Source organism: Pseudophryne corroboree, chromosome 6, assembly GCF_028390025.1.
Source record: "Pseudophryne corroboree isolate aPseCor3 chromosome 6, aPseCor3.hap2, whole genome shotgun sequence".
Taxonomy (NCBI): domain Eukaryota; kingdom Metazoa; phylum Chordata; class Amphibia; order Anura; family Myobatrachidae; genus Pseudophryne; species Pseudophryne corroboree.
The window spans coordinates 292,494,479-292,521,043 of NC_086449.1; the positions used below are offsets into that span (position 1 = coordinate 292,494,479).

The window sequence follows — 26,565 nt, forward strand, 5'->3', positions numbered from 1 at the left end:
AGTCAGTGTGTGGCCTCCTTCTACCTCTATTGTTCCTGTCACCTGTGGCCCTGCCCTCACTAACAGCCAAAGGAGAACTCATATCACTATCTTCTACAAGATCAGCATGCATCTTCTGCAGCAAACGTTCTGACAAGCTTATTGGCTAATAAACGGTATTCATGGACAAAGCAAGTGCTGAAGACGGACTACAGTAACGCAGTTAAACAGCCTTAAAATAACCAGATATGTTGTGGCTAGGTTATAAGTTACCAGTATTTACTAACAGAACTCACCTCCTTATTCAACAGGCCATATTAAGACTGGTGATCTTTGGTACTACAATAAATTTGACATGTAAATAAATGCACACAATTTGGTTATTTTCTTTTATTATGCCAATTATTGGAAGTATAAAATTACTGGATCTTCAGGTACAGAGTATTCATTGACTCTCCCATTGTTATAACAATTAGGACCATTACTTATCTATGCAGTGTCAGGGAAAAGCTTCAGAATTACAAATATATATATTAATCCCTCCTAACATCATAAAATCACAATACATAACATTTCTAAATAAAACCATTGATTATTCTAATCGTAATTCAAACATAATAAGATCCAAAAATGCCAACACACTGGCTCTTTACCGATTGTCTGTATACGAATTTTTAATGTTTTGAGTTTATCACTGGCGTAAATAGCCCTGAAAAGATGGCAAAAGATTACACTTTGGAAGCAAGTCAGATGTGCTAAAAAGTTTTTTTTTTGTTTTTTTAAATGCCTCGATGCTTCACAGCAGTGACAAAGCGTGCAGGCCATTTGTTTGACATCAACTTTGCCGACACTATTCAATAAAGAATATTGACCCTCACAGTTTCCATCCTTCAGTAGCTCTTATGCTGTCACAGGACATTATCCTTATTTTTATTAACTATTTGTGGCCTTGCAGAGATATAAAAACCCATAATTCATAGCAAAAATAAACAGCCATTAATCCAAAGAACTGTACTTCAAAGTGCTAATTTTATAAATATTCAAGCCATTTTATGGTTAAATCTAGAACTCACATTTACAAAGGGATTGTGTGGCAAGTGCGGAGATTAAAATGTACCCACTTTCCAATGATAACCTCCCATGCAAACATAACACATGCCCATAAATGCAAGTCCATCCTTCTGTAAAATTCCCACTGTGCAATTTATAAGATCTGTTGAGGTTTCATTTTTTTTGCTCCCCTTTAACATCCTCAGTGAATTAACAGTAACAAAAAAAAAAAAAAAGGTGTAATTCTATATAGTGCAAGATATATTAGAGCAGCATATAGTGATCAGGGCTTCTGGCAGAATGGACAAATTAAGATATTCTAAATTCTCCACACTTGTATTAACAGTGCTCCAAATTGCAAGGTGATGGATCAGTAAAAAAACCAAAACAAAAAAACCGATGCACACTATAAATTAAAATAATGTGCTCAGTTTTGGCTATCTTTAGCCATAAAAGTAGTTGAATAATTGCTGCCACAATTTTTGTCCACAGCAGTAAGACAAATATTCAACTCTGACTAGAAAGAACTGCTTAATCATCTACTGCAATGTTGTGTATAAAATAAGCAATTTACCTGTTGGGGTTCATCTGGGTCGGTTTACAATAGAATATACACAGGTCATGGCAATCAGTCATAATCATACACAAGTCATGGCAATTAGACATGAAAAAGGCACTCTTCTATAAAAATACCATTGCCATGAATAAAAAAAAAAAATAGGCTGCTGGCACATTACTTAATCTATTTTCGAGTATGAACCAACTGAACATCCTTCTTGGCCATACAAGAATCACAACCCCAAATTGCAGAGGCTTCAGCAGTCAGTAGTGTATAGGCAACCTCAGTCAGCCCAGTGCATGTTCGATGGAACCACTTCTGACAAGAAACTTCACACATGATGGCATCCTCAAAATTATTAACTTCAATGCAACAAATGCCACATGGGTACAAAGTGTCAGTGGATACATTACTGCAAAAGCTAGACTGGAGAAGCCATCTGTTGCATTTCTCCCGTGGCGTTACATCACTTTTTGCCAACCTAGAAGGCTTACTCCGTGTTCCGTTAGTACCACAAATGGTCAGGTCTACAGTATCAGATTGTGAAATTTTTTTGCCAACCAACTGTTTTTTACAACTTTTTGTATTTGCAGAAGAATAGGTGAGATGATCTGAATTTGTTTGGTCTTCAGAAGTAGCAGAGTTCAGACTGAAATTTTTAATATGTACAGAAATAAAATCTTGTTTGGGGTTGGACATTGTTGGATGCATAAAAGGAGGTGGTGTCTGTGGAAATGGATGGTTGCTCTCCAGCTGATGATTAAAATTCACTTTTCCAACCTGAGGCCTATAAGAGGAAACCTGAAAGTCATTTCTTTGACCAGAATTCAGACTGGTCATGTGATAGACTTCTTGATTGTAGTTAGGTCTAAAATGTTGTCCAGGCATGACGATCGTGTGACCTAGTCCACTGCTAAAAAATGACTCATTTTCAAAATTTAATTTGTCCTGCATAGTAACATCAAAGGAGAATGTTTTTCCTAACTGCATTCCCTTTATGTCTTTTGAAAAAGACAGTGGCTGATCTCGGAAACTTTGAGTGCCGCCATTTCGGGAAGACCTTTTTGGTGATGTATTAGGTGGCATCTTAAAGTTATGAAAGCTTTCAATGTTGGCATATCCGGGTTTACCAAAATAGGTGTACCCTGAAAGGGAGGACACACTATAGTCATCATCAAAAGGGTTGGAGGCTATGAGGTGGTTGGAACTTGTGTTCATTGGTGGAGCATATTCGGAGAGGGGAGGAAGTGCAGAACCCTACAAGAAAATGAAAATAAACCCAACAACAAGTCACAAAAAGAATGATGGAAGGCACCAGAGCACAATACACTGTAATTTGAAACTAACAAAATATTTGGGTGTTTACAAGCTGATACATTAAGGGGCAGATTTAATAGCATACAAGCTTTTGACAGCAAGTTGCGTTGACAGTTTTTGGGCAAGTTACGACAGGAAGATTCTATTCACACCTCCATAGGAATTTGCGTTCTGCACGTTCCAGGAACCATTCCGGCACCTTACGTGTGTAATTGAATTGGTTCCTAAGTAATCTCTAAAAAAAAATATATATTCAAAAGACCCCGTCCCATCGCTATACGTTTAATTTGCTGGCAGTTGGGATCCCGGCAGTCAGGATACAGACGCCAGAATCCCGACAGCTGGCAATGCCGGAAGCCGGAATACCGGCGCTACAGGACTACTCCCACTCATGGGTGTCCACAACACCCATAGAGTGGGAACAAAACCACAAGTGGACTCTTTGCGCTCAACCGCGCTGCCGGCATACTGGCGACCGGGATGCCGCTGTTGGTATATCGACGGACGGCATCCCGCCCACCGGTAAATCATACAGATCCTGTCCCAGCAATTAATCATCAATACTGCTAACCAGCACAACAGAACATGACATAACACTGGTGCATACCAGGGCACTAAGTGAGTGATGTCACTCTTGCTGGCTGCAACATGCACTGCTGAGGAAAGCAGTCTTGTTTAGATTATCTTCTTCTTATCAGAACTAAAAGACCCGCACTAAAATTATTCAAATTAAGGCATAACCTTTTCAAGTAAACCAACAAAAAAAATTTCCAATAATAATGTAATGCTACGGAATGTTCACTATCCTTAATCACGAAGAAAACTAAATCTAGTAATGTGTGACTTTATGAATTGGTTACCTGTACACTTGATTTGCGCTTCTTCTTCTCAGGACCTCTCAGCTGGGAACTTGGCCTGGATAATCCTTCCAATCCCCCTAAATCACCTATAAAACCAACATCCGTTATAATGAGGACATTTAAAAGCAAACAATTCAATCATTTCCAAAATTGAAAATCAGCTAATTTAAGTGAAAAATTAGATGTATGGTAAGAACTTGCCGTTGTTAAATCTTTCTGCGAGGTACACTGGGTTCCACAGGGAATAACATCGGGGTGTAGAGTAGGATCTTGATCCGAGGCACCAACAGGCTAAAGCTTTGACTGTTCCCAAGATGCTCAGCGCCGCCTCCTCTATAACCCCGCCTCCGTGCACAGGAGCTTAGTTTCGTTAACCAGTCCAATGCAGTATTCAGGCAAAAGAGACGACAACCATTAGTAGCCACGTACACCACATTCTCACGACAGGAGGTGGTGTCAGCGGCTAATGCCATACAAACCCAAAGAAGCTAAGTGCGTCAGTGTGGGCGCCCTGTGGAACCCAGTGTACCTCGCAGAAAGATTTAACGGTAAGTTCTTCCCATAAATCTCCTTTTCTGCAGCAGGGTACACTGGGTTCCACGGGGAATAACATTGGGGATGTCCTAAGGCAGTTCCTCATGGGAGGGGGACGCACTGTAGCGGGCACAAGAACCCGGCGTGCAAAGGAAAAATCCTGGGAGGCGGAAGTACCGAAGGCATGGAACCTTATGAACGTGTTCACTGAGGACCACGTAGCCGCCTTGCACATTTGTTCAAGGGTCGCACCACGGCGGGCCACCCAAGAAGGTCCAACAGCCCGAGTAGAATGGGCTTTGATGGTAGCAGGAGCTGGAAGGCCAGCGTGTACAAAAGCATGTGCAATCACCATTCTAATCCATCTGGCCAGGGTCCGCTTATTCATAGGCCAGCCACATTTGTGAAATCAAAAAAGGACAAAGAGTATCAGACTTCTGAATGGAAGCTGTCCCCTTCACATAGATACGGAGAGCCTGTACCACGTCCAAAGACCGCTCTTTGGATGACAAATCAGTAGAGATAAAGGCCGTAACCACAATCTCTTGGTTAAGGTGGAAAGAAGACACCACTTTAGGTAGATAACCAGGGCGTGTCCGAAGAACCGCCCGGTCACGGTGAAAAATCAGAAAGGGAGACAGACAGGATAAGGCACCCAAATCTGAAACCAGAGGCAATAGCCAGCAGAAACAAAACCTGAAGAGTAAGCCACTTAAAGTCCGCAGACTCAAGAGGTTCAAACGGAGACTCTTGCAAGGCCTCCAGAACCACTGACAAATCCCAAGGAGCCACAAGCAGGACATAGGGAGGTTGAATCCGTAACACACCCTGAGTGAATGTATGAACATCAGGTAAAGTTGCAATTTTTCTCTGAAACCAAACCGAGAAGGCAGAAACATGAACCCTGATGGAGGCCAGACGAAGGCCCAAGTCCAGGCCCTGTTGCAGGAAGGCCAAAAGTTTGGCCATACTTAACTTGTAAGCGTCACGATTGTTAGCTGTGCACCAAGCAAAGTAAGAATTCCAGACCCTATGATAAATCCGAGCAAAGCCGGTTTCCGGCCCTTAAACATGGTTGAATGACCGCCTCAGAAAATCCTTTGGCCCTCAGAACTGAAGCTTCAAAAGCCACGCCGTCAAAGCCAGCCGGGCCAAATCCTGGTATACACAAGGGCCCTGAACGAGGAGGTCTGGGCGTTGCGGAAGTAGAAGAGGAAGCTCTAACGCGAGAACCTGTAGGTCTGAGAACCAATGCCGTCTGGGCCATGCTGGGGTGATCAGAAGCAGGAGTCTTTCTTGTTTTAACTTCCTTATCACTCTAGGCAGAAGTAACACCGGAGGGAACAGGTACGGCAGCCGAAAGATCCATGGAATTGCCAGTGCATCCACGAACGCTGCTTGAGGATCCCTTGTCCTTGCTCCGAAGACCGGAACCTTGTGATTGTGTCAAGACGCCATCAGGTCTACGTCTGGAAGGCCCCACTTGTCCACTAGGAGTTGAAATACTTCTGGATGGAGGCTCCACTGTCCGGCGTGTACGTCCTGACGACTGAGGAAGTCCGCTTCCCAGTGTAGGATCCCCGGAATGAACATTGCCGATATGGCTGGCAGATGGCGTTCCGCCCACTGAAGAATCTTTGATACTTACATCATTGCTATGCGGCTTCGAGTGCCACCTTGATGATTTATGTACGCCACCGTGGTGAGATGATGGGCCAGGTTCAGAGCATTGAACACCGCCCGCAATTCCAGAATGTTTAACGGGAGGAGAGACTCCGCCTTGGTCCACCAACCCTGAAGGGAGTGTTGCTCCAACACTGCGCTCCAAACCCTCAGACTGGCATCCGTCGTCAGAAGGACCCAGTTGGAGATCCAGAAGGGACGACACCTGCTCAATCGTTGGTCCTGGAGTCACCAGTCCAGTGACCGACGAACACCCGAAGACAATGAGATCATGTGAGACCTGATCCGATGAGGCAAGCTGTCCCACTTCGCAAGAATCAATCCCTGCAGAGGGCGGGAATGAAATGGAGTGTACTCCACCATTTCAAAAGCCGACACCATGAGGCCTAGTACTTGCATCGCTGAGTGAATCGACACTCGCGGACGAGAAAGGAAGCATCGAATTCTGTCCTGAAGGTCCAGGACCTTCTCCTGAGACAAGAACAACTGCTGGTTGTGAGTGTACAACAATGCCCCCAGGTGCACCATGCTCTGAGCAGGGACCAGGGAAGATTTCTTCCAGTTGATGAGCCACCCGTGGGCTTGCAGAAACTGGACTGTCAGATCCAGATGACGGAGGAGAATTTCTGGGGAATTTGCCATATCAGCAGGTTGTCCATATACGGTAGGATCCGGACACCCTGACAGCGGAGTAAAGCAGTCATTACCGCCATGACCTTCGTGAAGACGCGGAGCCGTGGTCAAACCAAAAGGTAAAGCCCGAAATTGATAATGGAGGTTGCCAAAAGCAAACCGCAGGTACTGCTGATACGACATGGCAATTGGAATATGGAGGTAAGCATCCTGTATGTCCAGGGAGACCATATAGCCCCCAGGTTCCAAGGCCAGAACAAACAGAGCGAAGAGTTTCCATACGAAACTTGGAGACTCTCACAAATTTGTTCAAGGACTTGAGGTTGAGAATGGGCCGGGAGGAACCATTCGGTTTTGGGACTAGGAACAGCGGTGAATAGTACCCCTTGCCTCTCTGAGCCAGAGGTACCTGTACTACCACTCCTGTGTTCAGGAGGGATTGTACCACCAAATGAAGAGTTTTTGCCTTCACCTGATCCGAAGGGATGTCAGTCGGGCAAAAATCGATGAGGGGGAAGATTCTTGAAGGATATGGCGTATCCGTGAGTGACGATTTACCGTATCCAGGCGTCGGAAGTGGTCTTCAACCATTTCTGCCCGTCCCGTCATGCAGTAGGCTTGTCAGATTTGGAAGCAGGTTGATGGGCAGCCCAGGCACGTTTAGGTTTGGGCTTAGTGGTTTAAGAAGTGCAAGCTTGTTTCAGGTATGCCTGACCCTTTGCTTTACCTGTAGGGTGAAAGGAACGAAAGGAAGTACTCTTAACCTTTGGGACCGAAGGAGCAGTACTAGGCAGACACGCCGTCTTAGCAGAAGCCAAATCAGCCACAATCTTGTTGAGATCCTCACCAAAAAGAATGTCTCCCTTAAAAGGGAGCACCTCCAGGGTTTTCTTAGAGTCCAGATCCACAGACCAGGACTGTAACCAGAGAATCTGGCGAGCCAAAATGGACGTAGTAGAAGCCTTGGCTGCCAGAATACCAGCATCAAAGGCCGCCTCCTTAATGTAATGAGATGCTGTGACAATATAAGAGAGACATTGTATAGCATTATCAGAAAAGTTGGATGGCAGCTCACCTTCCACCGCATGAGCCCACACTTCAATAGCTTCTGCAGCCCAAGTAGCTACAATAGTGGGCCAATGCACAGCTCCTGCAAGGGTGTAAATAGATTTTAAGCAACCCTCCACACGCTTATCCGTTGGTTCTTTCAGAGAGGTGACGGTATTTACAGACAGAGCAGGAGACACCACCAGCCGCGCCACTTGGTGTTTCCCCAATTCCTACTTAGCTAAGCAGCAAGGGGATAGCGAGCCAGCATCTTCTTGTGAGGTGTGAATTTCTTTCCTGGATTTTCCCAGGATTCCTGACGTATGTCAACTAAGTGGTCAGAATGAGGTAAAACTTGTTTAATAACCTTCTGACGTTTAAATCTATCTGGTTTCTTAGCGGTAACAGGTTCTGGGTCATCATCAATTTGAAGAATCAGCCACGATAGCCTCCAATAGGTCAGGAACATCCACCTGCGAAACAGATTCCCCATCAGAAGCATCTGGATCAGTATCTGAGGGGTCAGTATACACGCCATCTTCAGACGAAGTGTCTGGAACATGGGTGGATTGTGAGGAAGTAATGGCCCGCTTAGAGGACCCCTTGGTCTTAAGCGGGCAAGGGTTAGGTTTTTGTTTGTTCAGCGAGTGATTCAATTGCTGTAACTGAGTGGACAGGAGATCTGCCCATGGCGGATTGACCGCAGGGACAATATGTGGCTGTACCGGAACGTAGGTCTAGTTACCAGCGTATTTAGTAGAGTGGAGAAAATAGGATTTTAAAATTACCTACCGGTAAATCCTTTTCTCGTTGTCCGTAGAGGATGCTGGGGTCCACATTAGTACCATGGGGTATATACGGGTCCACTAGGAGCCATTGGCACTTTAAGAGTTTGAGAGTGTGGGCTGGCTCCTCCCTCTATGCCCCTCGTACCAGACTCTGTATAGAAACTGTGCCCGAGGAGACGGACAACTTCGAGAGAGTAGGATTTTACACAGATAGTGGAGAGATTCACACCAGCTCACACATGCAAGGCAAACCAAGCTAACCAGCTTGAAAACTCAGCAACGGCTGAACAAGATTACTTAACCAAGTAACAAAACAGTACTTAACCGAGAACTAAGCAGTACTGAACTAAGTAACCACTGCAGTATCACGAAGCGCTGGGCGGGCGCCCAGCATCCTCTACGGACTACAAGAAAAGGATTTACCAGTAGGTAATTAAAATCCTATTTTCTCTTACGTCCTAGAGGATGCTGGGGTCCACATTAGTACCATGGGGATGTACCAAAGCTCCCAGAACGGGAGGGAGAGCGCGGAGGCTCCAGCAGAACCAATTGACCAAACTTAATGTCCTCAGAGGCGAAAGTATCGAACTTGTAAAACTTAGCAAACGTGTTCAACCCAGACCAAGTAGCCGCTCGGCAAAGCTGAGACACCTCGGGCAGCCGCCCAGGAAGAACTCACCTTACGAGTAGAGTGGGCCTTAAAAGATGTTGGACACGACAATCCTGCCGTAGAATACGCATGCTGGATAGTGAACTGATCCAGCTAGAGAGATAGTCTGCTTAGAAGCAGGACACCAAAGTCTTTTGGGATCATCCAGGACAAACAGAGTCCGATTTTCTGTGACGAGCAGTCCACTTCACATAGACTTTCAAAGCCCTTACAACATCCAAGGACTTTGCTGCATTTGAGGAGTCAGTAGCTACTGGCACCACAATAGGTTGGTTGATATGAAAAGCCGACAACCTTTGGAAGGAACTGCTGACACGTCCTGAGCTCAACTCTATCTTCATGGAAGATTAAGTACGGGCTTTTACAGGACAAAGCCCCCAGTTCCAACACCCGTCGAGCAGAAGCTAAGGCCAACAAAGTGACAACCTTCCATGTGGGAAACTTGATCTCAGCCTCCTGTAGAGGCTCAAACCAATCAGACTGCAGGAAATGCAACACCACGTTAAGATCCCAGGGTGCCGTCGGCGCCACAAAGGGAGGTTGGATTTGCAGAACCCCTTTCAGAAAAGTCTGAACCTCAGGGTGGGTAGCCAATTGTTTCTAGAAGAAAATGGATAAAGCTAAAATCTGGACCTTAATGGATCCCAACCGCAGGCCCATATCCACACCTGTTTCCAGGGAGAGGAGAAACTTCTTGGATTCACACCAAGACACATTTTTTCCAAATGCGATGATAATGTTTAGACGTTACTCCTTCCCTAGCCTGTATCAGGGTAGGAATAACCTTGCGGGCTAAGATCTGGCGTTCAACCTCCATGCCGTCAAACGTAGCCGCGGTAAGTCTTGATAAGCGAATGGCCCCTGTTGCAGAAGATCCTCGCGAAGAGGAAGGGGCCTTGGATCCTCCATCAGTAAATCCAGAAGATCCGCCTTGGCCAGTCCAGAGCAATCAGAATTGCCTGAACCCTTGTTCTCTTTAGAAGTTTTAGAATTCCTGGAATAAGTGGAAGTGGAGGGAACACATACACGGACCTGAACACCCGCAGAGTTACCAGGGCATCCACAGCCACTGCTTGTGGGTCTCTCGACCTGGAACAGTATATCCAAAGTTTCTTGTTGAGCCATGAGGCCATCATGTCTATTTGAGGCATGCCCTAGCGCACAGGTTCTCAAACTCGGTCCTCAGGACCCCACACGGTGCATATTTTGCAGGTCTCCTCACAGAATCACAAGTGACATAATTAGCTCCACCTGTGGACCTTTTAAAATGTGTCAGTGAGTAATTAATACACCTGTGCACCTGCTGGGTTACCTGCAAAACATGCACTGTGTGGGGTCCTGAGGACCGAGTTTGAGAACCACTGCCCTAGCGACTGGTCACGTCTGTGAACACCTCCGGATGGAGGCCCCATTCTCCTGGATGGAGATCGTGCCTGCTGAGGAAGTCCGCTTCCCAGTTGTCCACTCCTGGAAGGAATATTGCTGACAACGCCACTGCGTGCTTTTCTGCCCAGAGAAGGATTCTTGTTACCATTGATATAGCAGCTCTGCTCTTTGTCCCTCCTTGTCGGTTTATGTAGGCCACCATCGTTACATTGTGCAACTGTACTCGAATGGCCTGATGTCGCAGAAGGTGCGCCGCTTGAAGGAGACTGTTGTATACGGCTCGTAGTTCCAGAATGTTTATTGGAAGAATGGATTCCAGACGTGACCACCTTCCTTGGAAGGTTTCCCCCTGAGTGACTGCGCCCCAGCCCCTGAGGCTTGCATCCGTGAATCCCGAATTTGCGGCACTCCAGAAGGTGAGGCATTTGCAGCCACCAGAGGAGCGAAATCCTTGCTTTCGGCGCAGACGTATCCTCTGGTGCATGTGTAGGTGAGATCCCGACCACTTGTCTAGGAGATCCAGTTGAAAGGACCGTGCATGAAATCTTCCGTACTTAAGAGCCTCGTAGACGGCAATCATCTTCCCCAGAAGGCGAATGCACTGATGAACTGGCTTCAGGACATCCTGGACCATTGTTTGTATCACCAACGCTTTCTCCACCGGTAGAAATACCCTCTGCACTTCCGTGTCGTGGACCATCCCCAGGAAAGACAATCTCCTTGTCGGCTCCAAATGTGACTTTGGAAGGTTCAGGATCCAACCATGTTCCCTGAGTAGATGAGTAATGAGAGCAATGGACTGCAACAACTTCTCCCTGGGCGATGCCTTTATCAGCAGATCGTCCAGATATGGGATTATGTTTACTCCCCGTCTGCGGAGGAGAACCATCATCTCTGCCATCACCTTGGTGAACACCCTCGGTGCCATAGAGAGACCGAATGGCAGTTCCTGGAACCGATAGTGACTGTCTAACAGTGTGAATCTGAGATAAGCCTGATGTGCCTCCAAATCGGAATGTGGAGGTACGCATCCTTGATGTCCAAGGACACCAGAAACTCTCCCCTCCTCCAGCCCTGAGATCCCAGATCTCAAGAGATTCCATTTTGAATTTGAACTCCCTCAGGTAAGGGTCTAACGATTTCAAGTTCAAAATCGGTCTGACTGAACCATCCGGTTTCAGTACCACAAACAGATTTGAATAGTAACCCTTGTTTTGCATACGAGGTGGAACTGGGATAATGACCTGTGACTTTTCCAATTTTTGAATGGCTTCCTGTAGGATAGCCCTGTCTGTCAGCAACGCTGGCAAGCCTGATTTGAAGAATCAGTGAGGCGGAAGTTCTTGAAACTCCAGTCTGTACCCTTGGGACACAATATCTTGTACCCAGGGATCCAGGCCGGACGACACCCAGACATGGCTGAAACGTCTGAGTCTTGCACCCACCAATCCGTCTTCCAGGCTGTGCAGTCCACTGTCATGCTGAGGATTTTGAGGTACCAGACACAGGCTTCTGGTCCTGGGAGCCCGCAGGTGCAGGTTTTTTGGATTTTGCACGCCCACTTCTAAAAAAGGTGGTAGGGGGCTTTTTTGTTTTAGCGGTCCGAAAGGACTGCGATGCAGATGAAGAAAAGGGTTTCTTTGTAGAAGGCGTAGCTTAGGGAAGAAAGGGTGACTTACCCACGGTTGCGGTGGAGATCCGTGCATCCAACACTTCCTCAAATAGAGTCTGACCTGTGTACGGTAGGTTCTCCACACTTCTCCTGAATTCCGCGTCTGCAGACCATTGGCGTTGCCAGAGCCCCCTGCGAGCAGAGGCCGACATGGAAGAAATCCGTGCATTCAGCGTATCCAGGTACTTCATGGATTCCACCATGAACCACGCAGAATCCTGTATGTTACGTAAAAACAGTTCAATGTCATTTCTATCCATTGTATCAAAGGCCTCTAGTAACGTTCCTGACCACTTTACTATAGCTTTAGAAATCCATGCACAGGCAATAGTAGGCCTTAATGCCACCCCTGAAGCAGTGTATATGGATTTGAGTGTAGTGTCAATTTTACGATCAGCCGGTTCTTTTAACGCTGTAGATCCAGGGACAGGTAAAACCACCTTTTTTGACAGTCTGGAAACAGATGCGTCAACTATGGGTGTGTTTTCCCATTTTTTCCTATCCTTCTCAGGGAAGGGAAAAGCAACCAGAACCCTTCTGGGGATCTGGAATTTTTTCTCTGGGGTTTCCCAGGATTTTTCAAATAAAGCATTTAATTATTTTGACGCAGGGAAGGTTAGCGAGGCTTTCTTATAGTCTGTGAAGAAAGCCTCCTGCTCAGGTGGTGTGTCAGCAATGTTTAACACATCTCTCAAGGCCTCAATCATGAGCTGCACCCCCTTTGCCAGAGATGCCGCCCCCCTCAGCACATCGCCATCTGCCGTGTCAGAGTCGGTATCCGTATCATCTTGCATAATCTGGGCAAGTGCACGTTTCTGTGGGTATATGTTAGAGGATTTAGAAGAAATAGAAGCAGAACCTGAACAAACAGCCATAGAACTCTTTAAAACCGGAGTTTCAGTCTCAGTATGAGCTATCCTAGCAGATATCTGAGAAATCATTCCCTTAATACAGGCATGTCCAAACTGCGGCCCTCCAGCTGTTGAGAAACTACACATAACAACAAGCCCTGACACAGCTTTAGCATTATCTGACAGCAAAACTGTGTCAGGGCATGCTGGGATATGTAGTTTCTCAACAGCTGCAGGGCCGCAGTTTGGACATGCCTGCCTTAATAGAAGTCAGCCATTCTGGCTCATTAACAGGCATCTGGGACAAGACATTACAATCTTGGGTACATGGAATGGATTCCTCGGGAGAAGAAATGTCCTCCGCAGCATAAGACACAGAATCCCTGGACATGGCTATGTGAAAAAACATACACCCACACACTGGAAAATGTCAGACACACAGTTTCCCCACCAATTACCTTCAGGGAAACACAGTGCTTGGAGCCAGCACACCCACAGCGCTTCACTTAGGTAATTATAACAGAAATACCTCGCACTGACTGTGTACCTTATCGACGACACAGTAATATACACAGCCTCCTCCCCTTCTACAACCCCCTGGTACCGCACATGGTAGCTGGAGCATTGTGGAGGGACAGCACTTCCCTTTCAGTGTATCTGGAGCTGCAGGGTGGAAAATGGCGCTGAACACCGGCTGGGTCCGCTCCGAGAAGCTTCATCCCCTTGCTGATGGCGCGTCTTTCCTCACTTTTGAATTTCATACTGGCCGGAGGTTTTGTGTCAATCAGCATTACAGAGGTCCCTGAAAGCCCAGTAGTGACCAGTGTAGGATATTTCATCGCTGGCTCAGGGCGCCCCACTGATGTACCACTGAGCCTCCGGAGAGCAGTTAGTACTGCGCTCCTACCGTGTTGCCGCCATCTTCACACCGGCTCCCCGCTTGTCGGGGCGCCGGTGGCTCACTTGCCACCTGAATCTTCTGGCTGTTAGGGGGTGGCGGCATGCTGCGGGAGTGTTGCCAGCAGCCCCCTGGAGCTCCCCTAGCTGTGACCGGCTCCTCCGGGCACATTTTCTAAACAGAGTCTGGTAGGAGGGGCATTGAGGGAGGAGCCAGCCCACACTCTTAAACTCTTAAAGTGCCAATGGCTCCTAGTGGACCCACCTATAACCCATGGTACTAATGTGGACCCCAGCATCCTCTAGGACGTAAGAGAAAGTAGCTCAAGGCGGGTCATTATGAACCCCTGTTGCCACGGCCCTACTGGGGGGTAGGGAAGCCCCAGAACCTGAACCCTCCGCTGCTATGTTTTCCTCTAATGTGTCTGCGGCCTCACCACCACGCAGTGTGGAATCAGCCGCAGCACCGTCGCCCCTTGAAGCGGACATATCTGAAAGCGTAAATCACGGGCAACACAGTACAAATAATACCTGACCAAGAACAGCAGAGGATTCAAGAGGTATATAGTGACAAACTCACAGAGAAAAATACACAATAAGTATATCCTGTGAAACGCCTATATCAAATAATGACCCTGACGCACGTAGCCCCCCCTCAGGGTACAGAATATAGGAATAGCAATCTGAGTGAGATACACGGAATAGAAATCACACAGCAGCTATATGCACACACAGTCACATGTACAATGCAGAAATTATGACAAGCAATAAAACTGCATAGGACTAGCAATACTAAGAGTAGGGTGCATCAAATGCCCCGACATTCGGAATGCTTGCTGTCCCTATTCTTAAAATGTACCTTTTTAGCATAGAAACAACTGTGCAAAAAATGTTTGATGTACGATTTGACTTAGGTGGTCCACCTCCACACTCAAAAATTGTCTGTATCTTGGTACTAAAGCACGTGTATTGTATTATACAAAACAACTAACTTTAGTAAAACGAAGCCAACTTTTGTATGTGTGCCATGAATGCGTGTCTTACAGTCATTTAAGAACATAAAGAAAGGGAACAGCATGAAGCGCCATGGGCCTATCGTGGCTGTTCCCATCCAAATCATTAATCAAATCATTATTTCTTTTTCAGATAAAATAAATAGAAATTTATAGAAATAAATAGAAATAAAATAAAAATAGAAAAATACAGGTTGAGTATCCCTTATCCAAAATGCTTGGGACCAGAGGTATTTTGGATATCGGATTTTTCTGTATTTTGGAATAATTAGATACCATAATGAGATATCATGGTGATGGGACCTAAATCTAAGCACAGAATGCATTTATGTTACATATACACCTTATACACGCAGCCTGAAGGTCATTTTAGCAAATATTTTTTATAACTTTATGCATTAAACAAAGTGTGTCTACATTCACACAATTCATTTATGTTTCATATACACCTTATATACACAGCCTGAAGGTCATTTAATACAATATTATTAATAACTTTGTGTATTAAACAAAGTTCGGGTACATTGAGCCATCAAAAAACAAAGATTTCACTATCTTATTCTCACTCAAAAAAGTCCGTATTTCGGAATATTCCGTATTTCGGAATATTTGGATATGGGATACTCAACCTGTAATAAGAATTTACTTACCGATAATTCTATTTCTCGTAGTCCGTAGTGGATGCTGGGAACTCCGTAAGGACCATGGGGAATAGCGGCTCCGCAGGAGACTGGGCACAAAAGTAAAGCTTTAGGACTACCTGGTGTGCACTGGCTCCTCCCCCTATGACCGTCCTCCAAGCCTCAGTTAGGATACTGTGCCCGGACGAGCGTACACAATAAGGAAGGATTTTGAATCCCGGGTAAGACTCATACCAGCCACACCAATCACACCGTACAACTTGTGATCTGAACCCAGTTAACAGCATGATAACAGAGGAGCCTCTGGAAAGATGGCTCACAACAACAATAACCCGATTTAGTTAACAATAACTATGTACAAGTATTGCAGACAATCCGCACTTGGGATGGGCGCCCAGCATCCACTACGGACTACGAGAAATAGAATTATCGGTAAGTAAATTCTTATTTTCTCTGACGTCCTAGTGGATGCTGGGAACTCCGTAAGGACCATGGGGATTATACCAAAGCTCCCAAACGGGCGGGAGAGTGCGGATGACTCTGCAGCACCGAATGAGAGAACTCCAGGTCCTCTTCAGCCAGGGTATCAAATTTGTAGAATTTAGCAAACGTGTTTGCCCCTGACCAAGTAGCTGCTCGGCAAAGTTGTAAAGCCGAGACCCCTCGGGCAGCCGCCCAAGATGAGCCCACCTTCCTTGTGGAATGGGCTTTTACAGATTTTTGCTGTGGCAGGCCTGCCACAGAATGTGCAAGCTGAATTGTACTACAAATCCAACGAGCAATAGTCTGCTTAGAAGCAGGAGCACCCAGCTTGTTGGGTGCATACAGGATAAACAGGGAGTCAGATTTTCTGACTCCAGCCGTCCTGGAAACATATTTTCAGGGCCCTGACAACGTCCAGCAACTTGGAGTCCTCCAAGTCCCTAGTAGCCGCAGGTACCACAATAGGCTGGTTCAGGTGAAACGCTGAAACCACCTTAGGGAGAAATTGTGGACGAGTCCTCAATTCTGCCCTGTCCGTATGAAAAATCAGGTAAGGGCTTTTATAAGATAAAGCCGCCAATTCTGACACGCGCCTGGCCGAAGCCAGGGCCAACAGCATGACCACTTTCCATGTGAGATATTTCAAATCCACAGATTTAAGCGGTTCAAACCAATGTGATTTTAGGAACCCCAAAACTACATTGAGATCCCAAGGTGCCACTGGAGGCACAAAAGGAGGCTGTATATGCAGCACCCCCTTGACAAACGTCTGAACTTCAGGAACTGAAGCCAGTTCTTTCTGGAAGAAAATCGACAGGGCCGAAATCTGAACCTTAATGGATCCTAATTTTAGGCCCATAGACACTCCTGTTTGCAGGAAATGCAGGAATCGACCCAGTTGAAATTCCTCCGTTGGGGCCTTCCTGGCCTCGCACCAAGCAACATATTTCCGCCAAATGCGGTGATAATGCTTTGCGGTCACATCCTTCCTGGCTTTGATCAGGGTAGGAATGACTTCTTCCGGAATGCCTTTTTCCTTCAGGATCCGGCGTTCAACCGCCATGCCGTCAAACGCAGCCGCGGTAAGTCTTGGAACAGACAGGGTCCTTGCTGGAGCAGGTCCCTTCTTAGAGGTAGAGGCCACGGGTCCTCTGTGAGCATCTCTTGAAGTTCCGGGTACCAAGTCCTTCTTGGCCAATCCGGAGCCACGAGTATAGTTCTTACTCCTCTCTGTCTTATAATTCTCAGTACCTTCGGTATGAGAGGCAGAGGAGGGAAACACATACACTGACTGGTACACCCATGGTGTTACCAGAGCGTCCACAGCTATTGCCTGAGGGTCCCTTGACCTGGCGCAATACCTGTCCAATTTTTTGTTCCGACTGGATCAGCACCGGCTGACCTTGAAGCAGAGGTCTTGATTGGCTTAGGGCATTGTAAATGGCCCTTAGCTCCAGGATATTTATGTGAAGTGATGTCTCCAGGCTTGACCACAAGCCCTGGAAATTTCTTCCCTGTGTGACTGCTCCCCAGCCTTGCAGGCTGGCATCCGTGGTCACCAGGACCCAGTCCTGAATGCCGAATCTGTGGCCCTCTAGAAGATGAGCACTCTGCAACCACCACAGGAGAGACACCCTTGTCTTTGGTGACAGGGTTATCCGCTGATGCATCTGAAGATGCGATCCGGACCATTTGTCCAGCAGGTCCCACTGGAAAGTTCTTGCGTGGAATCTGCTGAAAGGGATTGCTTCGTAGGAAGCCACCATTTTTCCCAGGACCCTTGTGCATTGATGCACTGACACTTGGCCTGGTTTTAGGAGGTTTCTGACTAGTTCGGATAACTCCCTGGCTTTCTCCTCCGGGAGAAACACCTTTTTCTGGACTGTGTCCAGGATCATCCCTAGGAATAGAAGACGTGTCGTCGGGATCAGCTGCGATTTTGGAATATTGAGAATCCAACCGTGCTGCCGCAACACTACTTGAGATAGTGCTACCCCGACTACCAATTGTTCCCTGGATCTTGACCTTATCAGGAGATCGTCCAAGTACGGGATAACTAAAACTCCCTTCCTTCGAAGGAGTATCATCATTTCGGCCATTACCTTGGTAAAGACACGGGGTGCCGTGGACAAACCAAACGGCAGCGTCTGAAACTGATAGTGACAGTTCTGTACCACAAACCTGAGGTATCCTTGGTTAGAAGGGTAAATTGGGACATGGAGGTAAGCCTCCTTGATGTCCAAAGACACCATATAATCCCCTTCTTCCAAGTTCGCAATCACCGCTCTGAGTGACTCCATCTTGAATTTGAACCTGTGTATGTAAGTGTTCAAGGATTTCAGATTTAAAATAGGTCTCACCGAGCCGTCCGGCTTCGGTACCACAAACAGCGTGGAATAATACCCCTGTCCCTGTTGCAGGAGGGGTATCTTGATTATCACCTGCTGGGAATACAGCTTGTGAATGGCTTCCAATACCGCCTCCCTGTCGGAGGGAGACGTCAGTAAAGCAGACTTTAGGGGAGTGCCTGAGTCCGCTTGTAAAGCCCCAGCGTCATGCTGAGGACTTGGCAGAAACGGGAGAGGGCTTCTGTTCCTGGGAACTGGCTGTTTGCTGCAGCCTTTTTCCTCTCCCTCTGCCACGGGGCAGAAATGAGGAGCCTTTTGCCCGCTTGCCCTTATGGGGCCGAAAGGACTGCGCCTGATAATACGGCGTCTTCTTATGTTGAGAGGCTACCTGGGGTAAAAATGTGGATTTCCCAGCAGTTGCCGTGGCCACCAGGTCTGATAGACCTACCCCAAATAACGCCTCCCCTTTGTAAGGCAATACTTCCATATGCCTTTTGGAGTCAGCATCACCTGACCACTGCCTCGTCCATAACCCTCTTCTGGCAGAAATGGACAGCGCACTTACTCTTGATGCCAGTCGGCAAATATCCCTCTGTGCATCACGCATATATAGAAATGCATCTTTCAAATGCTCTATAGTCAGTAATATACTGTCCCTATCTAGGGTATCAATATTGTCAGTCAGGGAATCCGACCAAGCCACCCCAGCACTGCACATCCAGGCTGAGGCGATTGCTGGTCGCAGTATAACACCCGTGTGAGTGTATATACATTTTAGGATATTCTCCTGCTTTCTGTCAGCAGGTTCCTTAAGGGCGGCCGTATCAGGAGACGGTAGTGCCACCTGTTTTGACAAACGTGTGAGCGCTTTATCCACCTTAGGGGGTGTTTCCCAACGTGCCCTATCCTCTGGCGGGAAGGGGTATGATGCTAATAACCTTTTAGGAATTATCAGTTTTTTATCGGGGGAAACCCACGCTTCATCACACACTTCATTTAATTCCTCAGATGCAGGAAAAACTACAGGCAGTTTTTTCTCACCAAACATAATACCCTTTTTAGTGGTACTTGTATAATCAGAAATATGTAAAACATTTTTCATAGCATCAATCATGTAACGTGTGGCCCTACTGGAAGTCACATTCGTCTCTTCATCGTCAACACTGGAGTCAGTATCCGTGTCTGTATCTGCCATCTGAGGTAACGGGCGTTTTAGAGCCCCTGATGGCTTTTGAGACGCCTAGACAGGCACGAGCTGAGTAGCCGGCTGTCTCATGTCATCAACCGTCTTTTGTAAAGAGCTGACACTGTCACGTAATTCCTTCCATAAGCTCAGCCACTCAGGTGTCGACTCCCTAGGGGGTGACATCTCCATTACAGGCAATTGCTCCGCCTCCACACCATTTTCCTCCTCATACATGTCGACACAATCGTACCGACACACAGCACACACACAGGGAATGCTCTGATAGAGGACAGGACCCCACTAGCCCTTTGGGGAGACAGAGGGAGAGTATGCCAGCACACACCAGAGCGCTATATATATATATATATATATATATATATATATATATATATATATATATATATATATACACACACACAGGGATAACCTTATAGAAGTGTTTTTCCCCTTATAGCTGCTGTTTTATTTATACTGCGCCTAATTAGTGCCCCCCTCTCTTGTTTTACCCTTTTCTGTAGTGCAGGACTGCAGGGGAGAGTCAGGGAGACGTCCTTCCAGCGGAGCTGTGAGGGAAAATGGCGCCCGTGTGCTGAGGAGATAGGCTCCGCCCCCTTCTTGGCGGACTTTTCTCCCGCTTTTTGCTGTATTCTGGCAGGGGTTAAAATACATCCATATAGCCCTGGGGGTTATATGTGATGTATTTTCGCCAGCCAAGGTGTTTCTATTGCTGCTCAGGGCACCCCCCCCCAGCGCCCTGCACCCTCAGTGACCGGAGTGTGAAGTGTGCCTGAGGAGCAATGGCGCACAGCTGCAGTGCTGTGCGCTACCTTGGTGAAGACTGATGTCTTCTGCCGCCGATTTTCCAGACCTCTTCTTGCTTCTGGCTCTGTAAGGGGGCCGGCGGCGCGGCTCTGGGACCGGACTCCGAGGCTGGGCCTGTGTTCGGTCCCTCTGGAGCTAATGGTGTCCAGTAGCCAAGAAGCCCAAGCTGGCTGCAAGCAGGCAGGTTCGCTTCTTCTCCCCTTAGTCCCTCGATGCAGTGAGCCTGTTGCCAGCAGGTCTCACTGAAAATAAAACACCTAAAACTAAACTTTTACTAAGAAACTCAGGAGAGCCTCCTAGAATGCACCCTTCTCGGCCGGGCACAAAAATCTAACTGAGGCTTGGAGGAGGGTCATAGGGGGAGGAGCCAGTGCACACCAGGTAGTCCTAAAGCTTTACTTTTGTGCCCAGTCTCCTGCGGAGCCGCTATTCCCCATGGTCCTTACGGAGTTCCCAGCATCCACTAGGACGTCAGAGAAAAATAGAAATTAATAGAAATCTTTAATCTTCAGGTGAATGGTGGGCCACATAAATATCATCTCAGATTCTTCAAAATTGGTATGCAATATATCCTTAACAATTCTAAAAAATGTTATATGGGGACAAATCATTTTTCTTACTTTTAAAAATTCATGGGGCGTTTGAAGCACCCTAACTAAGGGGTATATTCAATAACTGTCGGAAGCTGCCGTCTTGTCGGAAAGACGGCAGCTTCCGACAGTTTTAGGTCGGAAGGGGTTCCTGCCTATTCATTACGGCCCCATTTATTCCGGCAAGTCGGGAAACCCGACTTGTCCGAATGCACGATGATCGGCGGCTTCAGCTGCCGATCAGCGTGCATAGTCGGAAGCGGGGCCAAACCAGACAGGTTTTAGCCCCGTTCCGACAATCTCAATCCGACTTTAAAAAAAGTCGGATTGAGATAAGAGAGAAGAGAGCAGGAGACGGGGGTGCAGCGGGGAGAGCAGGAACCCAGCGGCAGCGTCCACCCAGCTCCAGCAAGCGAGGTCCCGCTTGCTGGAGCCGGTGGACGCTGCCGTGAGCCTCCTGTTACGCTGCTGCAGCCGCTGCTCCCCCGTCTCCTCCTCCCCTCCCCATCAGCTCCGTCTCCTTCGCAGCTGCCATCACCTCCTCCCGGTGCAGATGTCTCCACCTCCACCCGGCGCGGCGGTCATCACCTCCTCCAGGTGCCGCTAATATCACCTCCTCCCGGCGCCGCAGACAGCTCCCTCCCCCAGGCGCCGCAGACAGCAGCAGGCCATGACAACGGGAGCGGCCAAATCCGACTCTTTTGAATAGGGGTTGTCAGGTCCATTCCGATAACTGCATGTCGGAATGGACCCGACTCTTACTGAATATACCCCTAAGTAATACTAAGTAAAGCTATACAGATAAATAGATATATCAATGTACAGTAAAGACTGGATGTATATCACAGGTTACTTGTACTACATAGCCCTGAATCAATGCACCTTTTCTTAGCTAACACTGTCAGACATGTAGAATACTCAAGTGTCCTGTAAAATGCACAGAGCTGATATGCAGGTGGCTTTACAGAGGAGGCTTTGCCCAAACAGTCCCAGGATCAGCGCAGCATGTGAAGATGGCGCCCAAATGTTGACAGGGAGTGAGGGAGAGAGAGATGCAGCTCCAGGACGGGAACATTTACTCTAAATGGCGCCCTGGGGCTGGGGGAGGGGCTACAGGTCAGAGCCTTATCCCCTTGCCGGACTTCACCACCTGGTACTGTGGGCCATATGCAAACAGTTTTTAATAAAACCGACCTGTGCCCCTGCCCTGGTGGTCTAGAGGGGTCTCTGTACTGCCACAGTGTCCGCGGCCGCGCCGGATCGCGATTTCCAGCAGGTCCCGCCTGGGAGACTATTACCTCCTCCCTGAGTGCGGCCACGCAATCCCGGAGAGCTGCGGCTGGTGTGTGTGTCTGACGTAGAGAATCGGAGCCTCCGCTGTAATTACCCGGCAACAAGGGACACGGGAGTATACAGCGCCGCTGGGGGAGGCGAGGGAGCTGCAGCAGGAGATGTCAGAATGACATCTAGCACTGATAGAAGACTTCAAGGGCTGCAGCAGAGGCACTATCTTCACTTTTGAAAAGCTTTTTCAGGGCTGCTGGAGCAGCCCTACCAGTTAGCTGCCTGCACTGCAGGCACCAACTTACAAACTGAGCTCCTGTGCACGGAAGCAGGGTTATAGAGGAGGTGGCACTGAGCATCTTGGGAACAGTCAAAGCTTTAGCCTGTTGGTGCCTCGGATTAAGATCCTACTTTACACCCCGATGTTATCCCTGTGGAACCCAGTGTACCCCGCTGCAGAAATGTAACTTGCTAGAAACAGAAGTAAACCAACAGTGTCATTGTATGATCAAAAAGTAAGGGGTCCCTGGGACCTGCAATTTTTTGCTCCGTGCGTTCATTGTATCCTGCGTAACGTCAGGGTTACCCAGATGTCATATGGTCCGGCAATGTTCACACAGCTGACACAACAGCGGATTAGAGAAGACGGTAAAGGGCATCTCTGCACACAAGATGCATCCTGCGGCTTTTGCATTTTTCGAACAGCACTACCATTAGCATTCACCTCTGAATCAGGCTCTATGTACAAACAGCCTAATGTGGGAGATTTCACAGAAATCTCCAGCAGAAGGCTAAAGCTAGCTACAGTATACACTGCACAAACGGCCAGATGTCCTGATATCAATGTTACACACAGAGCATTGACGATTTTCTGCCACACCACAATGAATTTGCATATGCCCGCCCACAAGGAGGATGAGGTCAGGATAAATCAGCCCAATAACTATATATTCTGCAGTTCCCATTATCATCAATGGGGACTGTAGTTTGACTCCTATGTACCCCAAAAAATAAGCTTTTCAGAGTTTGCACCCACTGGTTACAATATCTTCAGACCGTGTAAACCGCTTTATGCCTACGGAGGCATTCTTGCCTCAAGGTCCTGAATCGGATATGGAGCCAGATTCATAGTTGTATGCTGTGCCGATGTTCTGCAGTTGAGAAATTATCGGACCACTTTGCACCCATCTTAGCTGCACTGCACACATTGTAAAGTCCATTGCTATAGTCACGCGCAGTGAGGCTTTGTTTGCAAAGTGACTGACAGATACAGACGGTTTGGGTGGAGGTAATGTGGAGTGGTAGCAAAAACGTATGCGTGTCACCGTCTGCGATTCCGTGCACAATAAAGATGGCTCCATCGTCTCATACACAGCCATTCTGCCTGACTGCACAGTTACTCAGATGGCAGATTACTGAAGGATCTGTGATTGCACTGTTTCTTTGTGCGCAATTGCTGAAATCAGCAAAGCCACAGGTGTGCGTCTCAATATAAATCCTTCCGGCTGAGACATTTGCATATTTTCACACAGTATCTGCACACGGGATCGCAGCTGCGAATACATTAGTGTACAACTATGAATCAGGCCGCTGTACACATGTGCAGGGTCAGATTCTAAAGAGGAGTCTTTCAAAAATGTGAAAGACTCCTCTGATCGTCCAGGGATGCAACTCGCAAGGACAGCGGTTATTGCAAGTTAGTTAGTACATAGCAGAGACATTTGTGTAAAAAAATAAGAATTTACTTATCGATAATTCTATTTCTCGTAGTCCGTAGTGGATGCTGGGGACTCCGTCAGGACCATGGGGAATAGCGGCTCCGCAGGAGACAGGGCACAAAAATAAAGCTTTAGGATTAGGTGGTGTGTACTGGCTCCTCCCCCTATGACCCTCCTCCAAGCCTCAGTTAGGATACTGTGCCCGGACGAGCGTACACAATAAGGAAGGATATTGAATCCCGGGTAAGACTCATACCAGCCACACCAATCACACCGTATAACTTGTGATCTGAACCCAGTTAACAGTATGACAAACGTAGGAGCCTCTGAACAGACGGCTCACAACAATAACAACCCGAATTTGTTTGTAACAATAACTATGTACAAGTATTGCAGACAATCCGCACTTGGGATGGGCGCCCAGCATCCACTACGGACTACGAGAAATAGAATTATCGGTAAGTAAATTCTTATTTTCTCTAACGTCCTAAGTGGATGCTGGGGACTCCGTCAGGACCATGGGGATTATACCAAAGCTCCCAAACGGGCGGGAGAGTGCGGATGACTCTGCAGCACCGAATGAGAAAACTCAAGGTCCTCCTCAGCCAGGGTATCAAATTTGTAGAATTTTGCAAACGTGTTTGCCCCTGACCAAGTAGCAGCTCGGCAGAGTTGTAATGCCGAGACCCCCCGGGCAGCCGCCCAGGATGAGCCCACTTTCCTTGTGGAATGGGCCTTGACAGATTTAGGTTGTGGCAAGCCTGCCACAGAATGTGCAAGTTGAATTGTGCTACAAATCCAACGAGCAATCGTCTGCTTAGAAGCAGGAGCACCCATCTTGTTGGGTGCATACAATATAAACAGTGAGTCAGACTTTCTGACTCCCGCCGTTCTTGAAATATATATTTTCAATGCCCGGACCACGTCCAACAACTTGGAATCCTCCAAATCGTTAGTAGCCGCAGGCACCACAATAGGCTGGTTCAGGTGAAACGCTGACACCACCTTAGGCAGAAAATGAGGACGCGTCCGCAGTTCTGCCCTGTCCGTATGGAAAATCAGATATGGGCTCTTATATGATAAAGCCGCCAATTCTGATACTCTCCTGGCTGAAGCCAGGGCCAGTAGCATGGTTACTTTCCATGTAAGATACTTCAACTCCACCGATTTGAGCGGCTCAAACCAATGGGATTTTAGAAAATCCAAGACTACATTAAGATCCCACGGTGCCACTGGGGGCACAACCGGGGGCTGTATATGTAGTACTCCTTTTACAAAAGTCTGGACTTCAGGAACTGAAGCCAATTCTTTCTGGAAGAAAATCGACAGGGCCGAAATTTGAACCTTAATGGACCCCAATTTGAGGCCCATAGACAATCCTGTTTGCAGGAAATTTAGGAATCGACCCAGTTGAAATTCCTCCGTGGGGGCCTTCCTGGCCTCACACCACGCAACATATTTTCTCCAAATGCGGTGATAATGTTGTGCAGTCACCTCCTTCCTGGCTTTTACCAGTGTAGGAATGACCTCTTCCGGAATGCCTTTTTTTCCTTAGAATTCGGCGTTCAACCGCCATGCCGTCAAACGCAGCCGCGGTAAGTCTTGGAATAGACACGGTCCCTGCTGAAGCAGGTCCCGTCTTAGAGGTAAAGGCCACGGATCCTCCGTGAGCATCTCTTGAAGTTCCGGGTACCAAGTTCTTCTTGGCCAATCCGGAGCCACTAGTATCGTTCTTACTCCCTTTTGCCGTATAATTCTCAGTACTTTTGGTATGAGAGGCAGAGGAGGGAACACATACACTGACTGGAACACCCACGGTGTTACCAGAGCGTCCACAGCTATTGCCTGAGGGTCTCTTGACCTGGCGCAATACCTGTCCAGTTTTTTGTTGAGGCGGGACGCCATCATATCCACCATTGGTTTTTCCCAACGGTTCACAATCATGTGGAAGACTTCTGGATGAAGTCCCCACTCTCCCGGGTGTAGATCGTGTCTGCTGAGGAAGTCTGCTTCCCAGTTGTCCACTCCCGGAATGAACACCGCTGACAGTGCTATCACATGATCTTCCGCCCAGCGAAGAATCCTTGCAGCTTCTGCCATTGCTGTCCTGCTTCTTGTGCCGCCCTGTCTGTTTACGTGGGCGACTGCCGTGATGTTGTCCGACTGGATCAACACCGGCTGACCCTGAAGCAGGGGTTTTGCCAGACTTAGAGCATTGTAAATCGCTCTTAGCTCCAGTATATTTATGTGAAGAGACATCTCCAGGCTTGACCATACTCCCTGGAAGTTTCTTCCCTGTGTGACCGCTCCCCAGCCTCTCAGACTGGCATCCGTGGTCACCAGGACCCAGTCCTGTATGCCGAATCTGCGGCCCTCTAACAGATGAGCACTCTGCAACCACCACAGAAGAGACACCCTTGTCCGTGGCGATAAGGTTATCCGCTGATGCATCTGCAGATGTGATCCGGACCATTTGTCCAGCAGATCCCACTGAAAAGTTCGTGCGTGGAATCTGCCGAATGGAATCGCTTCGTAAGAAGCCACCATCTTTCCC

At 47.6% G+C, this 26,565-nt stretch overlaps 1 protein-coding gene across 1 annotated transcript in view; it reads right to left on the reverse strand.

Annotated features, from left to right (window-relative positions):
- Positions 1-354: 354 nt before the first annotated feature.
- The window catches only part of PYGO1 (pygopus family PHD finger 1), a 45,802-nt gene continuing 19,591 nt past the window's right edge, over positions 355-26,565 (reverse strand). Inside the window, exons 2-3 of the mRNA XM_063926135.1 lie at positions 3,766-3,851; positions 355-2,845 (exon numbers count right to left, since the gene is read on the reverse strand). Coding sequence (XP_063782205.1) covers positions 1,772-2,845; positions 3,766-3,851 — 1,160 coding nt within the window. The 3' untranslated portion in view covers positions 355-1,771. The remainder of the gene's footprint in view (positions 2,846-3,765; positions 3,852-26,565) is intronic.